At 41.3% G+C, this 11493-nt stretch overlaps 1 protein-coding gene across 1 annotated transcript; it reads left to right on the top strand.

Moving 5' to 3' along the window:
- Positions 1–998: 998 nt before the first annotated feature.
- LOC311149851 (pyridoxal phosphate homeostasis protein-like) lies at positions 999–11461 on the top strand. The gene is made up of 8 exons (XM_084187092.1): positions 999–1106; positions 2022–2129; positions 3057–3092; positions 3190–3265; positions 3457–3597; positions 9758–9900; positions 10026–10124; positions 10290–11461. Exons 1-8 carry the CDS (start codon positions 1017–1019, stop codon positions 10437–10439), a joined length of 843 nt encoding a protein of 280 aa, XP_084043218.1. The 5' UTR covers positions 999–1016; the 3' UTR covers positions 10440–11461.
- Positions 11462–11493: the final 32 nt, after the last annotated feature.

The following is an 11493-nucleotide window of genomic DNA, read 5'->3' as shown; positions in this document are numbered from 1 at the left end:
GGATACTTTGGGATGTTGGCTATGAGGCCCTTTATCTACTTCCCCAGAGTCAGATGAACTCGTGGATACCATTTTTATGTCTCTGTCTCCAGTATGAAGGAAGTTAGAGTACGTTTCGCGAGCCAATGCTAACTAGTGTTCGAGCAATGACTGGAAGTCTATTGTATGTACTAGCATGCTAGCAGTTACCATAGACTTCCAGTCATTGCGCTAACACTAGTTAGCAACTTCCTCCAAACTGCACGCAGAGACATACAAATGGTATCCACAAGTAGAGCTCTGTTACTCGAACCGAGCCCGACATTATGCATTGGGTAGGGGACGTTTTTTCATCAATAATTAGTGTATGGGCAGAGCTCGGGTATCACTAAATTGTTTACTAACATTTTGAAGCTGAGCCATTTGCGGCTCAGCTGCGCAATACAGTTATATCTGACTAAGATAAATCTCAGACGGGAAGTCAAATATAAAACGGGAGAGATAATTACACAGAAAATAACGTTCCTTGATGACGAAAAGTAGCAAACTGCTCTCATGTCTCGTCATTGAGCAGAGGAGCCCAAGCGGAGCCAGCATTGCTATATACATACTCACAGACCCAGAGCCGCCGTAATGGATTTACTAACGGAGTAAATTATTTCTGGTTTCGGGCCGGGCCTTAAATTCGGCAGATGCAATCGGGCCTGGGCCTGAACGTCATGGTAGGGCTCGGGTTTAACATTCATGCCGTGCAGGGCCCTATCCATACGTTCATCTGCCTGGGGAAATATATAAGAAGTATCCCTCTAAAGGCAATTTATAGTTAGGTAGATTATCCACTAGTAAATAACTGCCCTAATTCAACACACACACAGCTAGATAGTGTACACGAGATTGAATGGACACGGAATGGTTTATCAACAGTCAACACAAGGCGTCGCCCTCTCGCCTCACACAGGCTTTCTATGAAATAGGACTTTTATTTTGACAGGTTGATCACGTTGGTGTTGCTTACGCACAGTCGGTGTATTGAGGGTATGTGGAAAGTAGGAATGTCGGAGGAGGTTGGAAAAGCGTTGCAAGCGGTGGTAGACAGGGTAAATCAAGCCGCGGCACGTCGCCTCAAGGTAAATCAAGTGCAGTATTATCTTGGGAAGAACCAGTGTATCTACTTTAGATAGTCTTGTCGTGCGAAATGGTCTTATCGTTTGAGTGTCGGTGGACCAGTTATGAAAGGCAAAACACCAACCTTTGGATTGAGACAGCACACCATAACATGCACATTACATTTTGATACATACTAATTATCTTACGGCAAACTCTCTTTAAAGGCGCACGCTGCATGCAACCAGTTTGCGCGTGGATGGTTCTAGACGATTTGCTAATCTGCTGGTGCTTTAATAATTTTGATGGTAACGTCAACAATGTTTCATAAACGTTGCCAAAAAATGTTTCCATCAACTTCCGTTCACTCCTGATTCGTAAGTGAATTAACGTTTTGATTGGTTCAATTGAAACCATCCCACCACCATTGAAAACAGTAGGTATACTAGAAATTGATAGACTCCAGTTGACATATCAGACCACACATACACAGAAATTAGATGGAGCAACTGTCAATTCCAGACAGGATTCATTCAATTAATCTGGCAAATTCACTGTTGCGCACATCATAATATGGGGACAGACAAAGAAAACCCTTTCAGATTTCTGTCATATTGGTTGTAAGGAAATGCCAGCAGGCTAAAATAATTCCATTTGGACCACTGATTTGGACAGCATATCTGGGTTGTGTTAAGGAGAGCACAATGTTCTAAACGTTGCCAAAAGAGCTAACACAATTCAGTTCTCTACATGACAGAGGCATACCTGCTCTACACAAAATATTTATGTTCTGTATTGTGTCCCCAATATGCCTTCCTGAATGAGCCTCAGATGTCGGCTGGGTTCAGGTTTATCCAAGATGTGACACACTTTTATCATTCATTTATTTACAATATATTTTATTGCTCTTCGTTAACCCACCGCCTCTTCCATCCAAGACGTTGCCTGCGGTGCCGCCCCGCCTGGTAGCTGTAAGTAAGACGAAACCACCTGACATGGTGATCGAGGCTTACCGAAAAGGACATCGCAACTTTGGTGAAAACTATGTGAGTGTTGTACTGAGTATTGTACACTGGTCATCTGTAGTTCAGTTAGTAGAGCATGGTCCCCTGTAGTTCAGTTGGTAGAGCATGGTCCTCTGTAGTTCAGTTGGTAGAGCATGGTCCTCTGTAGTTCAGTTGGTAGAGCATGGTCCTCTGTAGTTCAGTTGGTAGAGCATGGTCCTCTGTAGCTCAGTCAATAATCATCACTCGAAACATATGGCCCTTATCTTTCATCAGCGAGATAGAATCCTTCAAATAATAAAGATACTTACTGTAGCAGTTACAGATCCATACAGCTATGGGTGCCTCCATCCGATGAAACTACACTTCCTCTACACTTCCTGAGTTACACTTCCACACAGGTGTCCGGAGCATGCTAGATAGCTAATTAGCACAGGTGGTCGCCTCTTGTCTTCCGTCTTTTTCCGTAAACAAGCGCTGTAACATGGATATGTAGCCAAGTGGGAACCCTATCAAGGTGTGTATCAATTTAACCTTTTTGATTTTAGAAAATTATTTATTGTTGATATGTAAGATAAGGTCCTTATGCTTCCAGTACAGCAAGCAACGCGTGTTAATGTTCAGATTGAGCGTCGGGGCTCTTTACAAAACACCCTCCTGTACAGAAGACGTCTTCGTTCAATGAGTCTTGTGTAATGTAATGGAACTGAGAGTCGTGATCAAGGGCAAGGAGCTCAGTTGGTAGAGAATGGCGCTTTTAATGCCAGGATAGTGGGTTTGATTTCCGGGACCACCCGTACGTATAATCAATGCACGCGTGATTAAGTCGCTTTGGATAAAATACATCTGCTAAATGATATATATTATTATTATGATAGGAACATGTACAGTATCACATAAAACCTTTACTAGTAGTGGTAAGATCTTTGCGGCTTGACTTTTTTTTGTCATTTTACCCCTCACTTGTAGGTGAATGAACTTGTGGATAAAGCTTCAAATCCTCAGGTTTGTTGAAAGGTTTAAAGTCACATTAATCTTTACTTTATGTAATGTGTCTCTCTATCCAGCAACCAATAAAAATAATATTTCTGTCCTAATCTAGATTTTAGAATCATGCCCAGAAATTGAGTGGCATTTTATTGGCCATTTACAGAAGAACAATGTCAACAAACTTTTGGGTGAGTAACATGTCACTTCTTGTGCAACATGTTATGCCTCCATATCTAAAGCTGTCAACATCAACTTGCATGTCTCCCTATACCCATTGGTCTTTGTCAAAGCTTTGTCAAAAAGCAAGCTTTGAACACCATTCCATAGAAGCCTTTAGTAGCACCGGCAAATCTTAACTCTACTCACACACTTCCCACAGGTGTACCAAACCTGTTCATGGTGGAGACAGTGGACTCTGTCAAGTTGGCCGACAAGGTAAACAGCTCCTGGCAGCGGTTGAGAACAGTTAGCACGCAGACGTTAAAGATCATGGTTCAGATCAACACCAGTGGGGAGGAAAGTAAGTGTTTATTTTCCAATCGTTTTGTTCTGAACAGAACTATAATTTTTTTCATTCCGTTCCACTGTTCCGACCAGCAAAATAAAGTTCTGAACCGGTTCAAACCCCAAAAAAGTACAGGTTTATAAAATTCCTTTCTGTTCCTTTTTAAACCTCTGAAATATACATTTATTTTTACATTAAGCTCGACATTAAATTAAATTACCAATCAGTGCGGATAGAGCAGTTTGCTATGGAGCGGATAACCAATTGAATCTGTATAGGAAAGTCATTAAGATTTTTTCTTGCCATAACAGCATTGTTTAATCCTATAGAAAGACAAACGCACACACTGTGCTGCCAGTCACAGTGTAGGGCGCAAGATGCAACTGAAATTTTGAGGGTGAGGATGGAGGAAGCTTGCCTTGAAGCGCTGGGCATCTTGTTATTACCTGCATTATGTGAATTAGGCCCACTATCTGAATTAGGCCCAAATAATTATACAGTGAGGGGGAATAAAGTATTTGATCCCCTGCTGTTTTTGTACGTTTGCCCACTGACAAAGAAATGATCAGTCTATAATTTTAATGGTAGGTTTATTTGAACAGTGAGAGACAGAATAACAACAAAAAAATCCAGAAAAACACATGTCAAAAATGTTATAAATTGATTTGCATTTTAATGAGGGAAATAAGTATTTGACCCCCTCTCAATCAGAAATATTTCTGGCTCCCAGGTGTCTTTTATACAGGTAATGAGCTGAGATTAGGAGCACACTCTTAAAGGGAGTGCTCCTAATCTCAGTTTGTTACCTGTATAAAAGACACCTGTCCACAGAAGCAATCAATCAATCAGATTCCAAACTCTCCAACATGGCCAAGACCAAAGAGCTCTCCAAGGATGTCAGGGACAAGATTGTAGACCTACACAAGGCTGGAATGGGCTACAAGACCATCGCCAAGCAGCTTGGTGAGAGGGTGACAACAGTTGGTGTGATTATTCGCAAATGGAAGAAACACAAAATAACTGTCAATCTCCCTCGGCCTGGGGCTCCATGCAAGATCTCACCTCGTGGAGTTGCAATGATCATGAGAACGGTGAAGAATCAGCCCAGAACTACACAGGAGGATCTTGTCAATGATCTCAAGGCAGCTGGGACCATAGTCACCAAGAAAACAATTGGTAACACACTACGCCGTGAAGGACTGAAATCCTGTAGCGCCCGCAAGGTCCCCCTGCTCAAGAAAGCACATATACATGCCCGTCTGAAGTTTGCCAATGAACATCTGAATGATTCAGAGGAGAACTGGGTGAAAGTGTTGTGGTCAGATGAGACCAAAATGGAGCTCTTTGGCATCAACTCAACTCGCCGTGTTTGGAGGAGGAGGAATGCTGCCTATGACCCCAAGAACACCATCTCCACCGTCAAACATGGGGGTGTTTTTCTGCTAAGGGGACAGGACAACTTCACCGCATCAAAGGGACGATGGACGGGGCCATGTACCATCAAATCTTGGGTGAGAACCTCCTTCCCTCAGCCAGGGCATTGAAAATGGGTCGTGGATGGGTATTTCAGCATGACAATGACCCAAAACACACGGCCAAGGCAACAAAGGAGTGGCTCAAGAAGAAGCACATTAAGGTCCTGGAGTGGCCTAGCCAGTCTCCAGACCTTAATCCCATAGAAAATCTGTGGAGGGAGCTGAAGGTTCGAGTTGCCAAACGTCAGCCTCGAAACCTTAATGACTTGGAGAAGATCTGCAAAGAGGAGTGGGACAAAATCCCTGCTGAGATGTGTGCAAACCTGGTGGCCAACTACAAGAAACGTCTGACCTCTGTGATTGCCAACAAGGGTTTTGCCACCAAGTACTAAGTCATGTTTTGCAGAGGGGTCAAATACTTATTTCCCTCATTAAAATGCAAATCAATTTATAACATTTTTGACATGCGTTTTTCTGGATTTTTTTGTTGTTATTCTGTCTCTCACTGTTCAAATAAACCTACCATTAAAATTATAAAAGTAAAAATTTTTATAAATTGATTCCTCACCGTTCTCATGATCATTGCAACTCCATGAGGTGAGATCTTGCATGGAGCCCCAGGCCGAGAAAGATTGACAGTTATTTTGTGTGTCTTCCATTTGTGAATAATCGCACCAACTGTTGTCACCTTCTCACCAAGCTGCTTGGCGATGGTCTTGTAGCCCATTCCAGCCTTGTGTAGGTCTACAATCTTGTCCCTGACATCCTTGGAGAGCTCTTTAGTCTTGGCCATGGTGGAGAGTTTGGAATCTGATTGATTGATTGCTTCTGTGGACAGGTGTCTTTTATACAGGTAACAAACTGAGATTAGGAGCACTCCCTTTAAGAGTGTGCTCCTAATCTCAGCTCGTTACCTGTATAAAAGACACCTGGGAGCCAGAAATCTTTCTGATTGAGAGGGGTCAAATACTTATTTCCCTCATTAAAATGCAAATCAATTTATAAAATTTTTGACATGCGTATTTCTGGATTTTGTTGTTGTTATTCTGTCTCTCACTGTTCAAACAAACCTACCATTAAAATTATAGACTGATCATGTCTTTGTCAGTGGGAAAACGTACACAATCAGCAGGGGATCAAATACTTTTTTCCCTCACTGTATGTGTATATACAGTGGGGAAAAATAGTATTTAGTCAGCCACCAATTGTGCAAGTTCTACCACTTAAAAAGAAGAGGCCTGTAATTTTCATCATAGGTACACGTCAACTATGACAGACAAATTGAGATTTTCTTCTCTCCAGAAAATCACATTGTAGGATTTTTAATGAATTTATTTGCAAATTATGGTGGAAAATAAGTATTTGATCAATAACAAAAGTTTCTCAATACTTTGTTATATACCCTTTGTTGGCAATGACACAGGTCAAACGTTTTCTGTAAGTCTTCACAAGGTTTTCACACACTGTTGCTGGTATTTTGGCCCATTCCTCCATGCAGATCTCCTCTAGAGCAGTGATGTTTTGGGGCTGTCGCTGGGCAACACAGACTTTCAACTCCCTCCAAAGATTTTCTATGGGGTTGAGATCTGGAGACTGGCTAGGCCACTCCAGGACTTTGAAATGCTTCTTACGAAGCCACTCCTTCGTTGCCCGGGCGGTGTGTTTGGGATCATTGTCATGCTGAAAGACCCAGCCACGTTTCATCTTCAATGCCCTTGCTGATGGAAGGAGGTTGTCACTCAAAATCTCACGATACATGGCCCCATTCATTCTTTCCTTTACACGGATCAGTCGTCCTGGTCCCTTTGCAGACAAACAGCCCCAAAGCATGATGTTTCCACCCCCATGCTTCACAGTAGGTATGGTGTTCTTTGGATGCAACTCAGCATTCTTTGTCCTCCAAACACGACGAGTTGAGTTTTTACCAAAAAGTTATATTTTGGTTTCATCTGACCATATGACATTCTCCCAATCCTCTTCTGGATCATCCAAATGCACTCTAGCAAACTTCAGACGGGCCTGGACATGTACTGGCTTAAGCAGGGGGACACGTCTGGCACTGCAGGATTTGAGTCCCTGGCGGCGTAGTGTGTTACTGATGGTAGGCTTTGTTACTTTGGTCCCAGCTCTCTGCAGGACATTCACTAGGTCCCCCTGTGTGGTTCTGGGATTTTTGCTCACCGTTCTTGTGGTCATTTTGACCCCACGGGGTGAGATCTTGCGTGGAGCCCCAGATCGAGGGAGATTATCAGTGGTCTTGTATGTCTTCCATTTCCTAATAATTGCTCCCACAGTTGATTTCTTCAAACCAAGCTGCTTACCTATTGCAGATTCAGTCTTCCCAGCCTGGTGCAGGTCTACAATTTTGTTTCTGGTGTCCTTTGACAGCTCTTTGGTCTTGGCCATAGTGGAGTTTGGAGTGTGACTGTTTGAGGTTGTGGACAGGTGTCTTTTATACTGATAACAAGTTCAAACAGGTGCCATTAATATAGGTAACGAGTGGAGGGCAGAGGAGCCTCTTAAAGAAGAAGTTACAGGTCTGTGAGAGCCAGAAATCTTGCTTGTTTGTAGGTGACCAAATACTTATTTTCCACCATAATTTGCAAATAAATTCATAAAAAATCCTACAATGTGATTTTCTGGGAAAAAAATTCTCAATTTGTCTGTCATAGTTGACGTGTACCTATGATGAAAATGACAGGCCTCTCATCTTTTTAAGTGGGAGAACTTGCACAATTGGTGGCTGACTAAATACTTTTTTTCCCCACTGTGTGTATATATATATATATATATATATATACACACACTACCAGTCAAAAGTCTTAGAACACCTACTCATTCAAGGGTTTTTCTTTATTTTTACTATTTTCTACATTGTAGAATAATAGTGAAAACCTCAAAACTATGAAATAAAGCATATGGAATCATGTAGTAACCAAGAAAGTGTTAAACAAATCAAAATATATCTTATATTTGAGATTCTTCAAATAGCCACCCTTTGCCTTGATGACAGCTTTGCACACTCTTGGCATTCTCTCAACCAGCTTCGTGAGGTAGTCACCTGGAAGGCATTTCAATTAACAGGTGTGCCTTCTTAAAAGTTAATTTGTGGAATTTCTTTCCTTCTTAATGGGTTTGAGCCAATCAGTTGTGTTGTGACAAGGTATACAGAAGATAGCCCTATTTGGTAAAAGACTAAGTCCATATTATGGCAAGAACAGCTCAATTAAGCAAAGAGAAACGACAGTCCATCATTACTTTAATACGGAACATTTCAAGAACTTTGAAAGTTTCTTCATTAGAGTTAACAGCCTCAGAAATTGCAGCCCAAATAAATGCTTCACAGAGTTCAAGTAACAGACACATCTCAACATCAACTGTTCAGAGGAGACTGTGTGAATCAGGCCTTCATGGTCGAATTGCTGCAAAAAAAAACACTACTAAAGGACACCAATAATAAGAAGAGACTTGCTTGGGCCAAGAAACACGAGCAATGGATGTTAGACCGGTGGAAATTTGTCCTTTGGTCTGGAGTCCAAATTGGAGATTTTTGGTTCCAACCGCCGTGTCTTTGTGAGACGCGGTGTGGGTGAACGGATGATCTCCACATGTGTATTTCCCACCGTAAAGCATGGAGGAGGAGGTGTTATGGTGTGGGGGTGCTTTGCTGGTGACAGTGTCTGTGATTTATTTAGAATTCAAGGCACACTTAACCAGCATGTCTACCACAGCATTCTGCAGCAATATGCCATCCCATCTGGTTTGGGCTTAGTGGGACTATCATTTGTTTTTCAACAGGACAATGACCCAACACACCTCCAGGCTGTGTAAGGGCTATTTTACCAAGAAGGAGAGTGATGGAGTGCTGCATCAGATGACCTGGCCTCCACAATCCCCCGACCTCAACCAAATTGAGACGTTTGGGATGAGTCGGACCACAGAGTGAGGGAAAAGCAGCCAACAAGTGCTCAGCATATGTGAGAATTCCTTCAAGACTGTTGGAAAAGCATTCCAGCTGAAGCTGGTTGAGAGAATGCCAAGAGTGTGCAAAGCTGTCATCAAGGCAAAGGGTGGCTATTTGAAGAATCTCAAATATTTATTTATTTATTATTTGTTTAACACTTTTTTGGTTACTACATGATTCCATATTTGTTATGTCATAGTTTTGATGTCTTCACTATTATTCTACAATGTAGAAAATAGTAAAAATATAGAAAAAACTTGAATGTTCTAAAACTTTTGACCGGTAGTGTATATTTTTGTATATCTAGCCAATTTCGACTTTGCAGCTGGCCCATCTAGCGGAAATCGCTCAGTTCTGCATCCAGGGCAAGACTTATGACAATAAAGTCAGCCTGCTTCTCTCACACACACACACACACACACACACACACACAGACAGAACATTGCCGTTCTTGACACAAACTGGTGCGCCTGGCACTTACTACCACACCCAAAGGCAGTTAAATATTTTGTCTTGCCCATTCACCCTCTGAATGGCACACATACACAATCCATGTCTCAAGGCTTACAAATCCTTCTTTAACCGGTCTCCTCCCCTTCATCTACACTGATTTGAAGTGGATTTAGCAATTGACATCAATAAGGGATCATAGCTTTCACCTGGATTGGCCTGGTCAGTCTGTCATGGAAAGAGCATGTGTTCTTAATGTTTTGTACACTGTGTATATTGCCTCTAGGTAAACATGGACTGCCTCCTGGTGAGACCGTGACCACAGTGAAACACATTTTATCCAAATGCTCCGCCCTACACTTCTCCGGACTCATGACCATTGGTCGCTATGGCTACGACCTAGCTGATGGTCCTAACCCAGATTTTCAGGTATTTTTCTGTTATGATTACCCTCATTTTTTATTTTACAGATTTTGGTAAAGCTCTATAGGTGTGTGTGTGTGTGTGTGTGTGTGTGTGTGTGTGTGTTACGTCTGTTGTGCATCACCAACCAGGCTTTGCTGAGTCGGCGACAGGAAGTGTGTACCAGTCTACAGCTCCCGCTTGAGGATGTTGAGCTTAGTATGGGCATGTCCACTGACTTTGAACACGCGGTAAGTTCCACTGTCTCAGCCTTGTTAATTGCTAACACAATATGTTCTTAACATATTGAATGATCAGATATTGATTAGGCTACCCATTACTACTCGAATGCTCATGCTGTTTCTATAAGTTTATACCCTTCTGAGGTATATCTCCTCTTTCATTTCCTCCTTTAGATTGAGGTGGGTTCAACCAACGTGCGAGTGGGTAGTACTATTTTTGGTAATAGGGATTATCCCAACACTCCCAGTCCAGAGAAAAAGTCAAAGGTTCGGACAGAAGAGGCAGCTAAGAAGATGGAGCGTCTCACTCTGACAGAACAGTGATGTTTCTCCTTCCTACACTCACACAGGCTGAAAAGGATTTAGTATTTTATGAGATTTTCTGGAAAAAACAACAGCAAGCTTCCACAGTATGTCTTAATGATGTCTTTGGTTGATATAGTACTTTTCTACAGAGCCCGTTCATTTATTTGAGCATTTTTGGATGGCGTTCGATCTTTAAGTTGACATTACAAACTTCTTCTCACATTAGACATAGATTCTCATTAATCAATTGATGATATTGGATATAAGACGTTCCAGACCTCCCATCTTGATCTTGTGCCAACCCTAGGTTCAATAGATACCGTTTAACACGATAACGTAAATAGAGATCATTCGGAGAGTCAAGCGGAGATCGAGTTTATATCTAAACAAGCAAATGTTTTGATGATTTGATATTTTTACAACCTAGAATGAACATGTTCAATATCCCAGTGATTGGGAATCTTACATTGGTAAAATGTCCTATTTTTCTTGCAAAATACTTATGTTTATTAAATCATATCTCACCCCCCCCTCATCATGACATATTTTACATTTTAGTCATTTAGCAGACGCTCTTATCCAGAGCGACTTAGTTAGTGAGTGCATACATATGGTATTGTGAGTAAATTAAATTGTTTTGTATGGTGTCAAATATTTGACGTTTTTTTATAATTGATAAACAAAATTACAAAACGGCAGGTAAAGATCGATTCATACCATATGTTTACGTTGCAGTATTTCATTTTGTGTGATGTCCGTGATTCATTTGGTCTGAATTATTTGTTGGTGCACTAAAAGATTGAACAATTAACCTATGCAAAGAGGAAATAGTTTAGTTTGTTCTGTTATGAGAATTTCTACCCTATAGTTATTATGGAACAATGATGCTGTAGTTACCATCAATGTAAAACTAAATCCATAACTAAAGGTGATAATGCTTACATTGTGAATTGTATTGCTAAACATTCACTTAAACAAGATACAGGGTTATAGTTGATATTAAGGAAGCTGACGAGCAATAAAATATTTATTGAAAATAACTGTTGTTATATTTTTTCCCTATTCAGGAAAT

Source organism: Coregonus lavaretus, assembly GCF_964263955.1.
Source record: "Coregonus lavaretus genome assembly, chromosome: 22".
Taxonomy (NCBI): Eukaryota; Metazoa; Chordata; class Actinopteri; order Salmoniformes; family Salmonidae; genus Coregonus; species Coregonus lavaretus.
Note: the sequence above shows the minus strand (reverse complement) of the source record. Positions and strands in the feature narration are given on the sequence as shown.

What these genes read in the sequence shown, in the direction of transcription:
- LOC311149851 (XM_084187092.1), top strand. Translation starts at nt 1,017, where the DNA reads ATGTGGAAAGTAGGAATGTCGGAGGAGGTTGGAAAAGCGTTGCAAGCG. An exon ending in CCGCGGCACGTCGCCTCAAG is followed by an intron (nt 1,107 to 2,021) that starts GTAAATCAAGTG and finishes CTTCCATCCAAG; the next exon opens with ACGTTGCCTGCGGTGCCGCC. An exon ending in CCACTGACTTTGAACACGCG is followed by an intron (nt 10,125 to 10,289) that starts GTAAGTTCCACT and finishes TTCCTCCTTTAG; the next exon opens with ATTGAGGTGGGTTCAACCAA.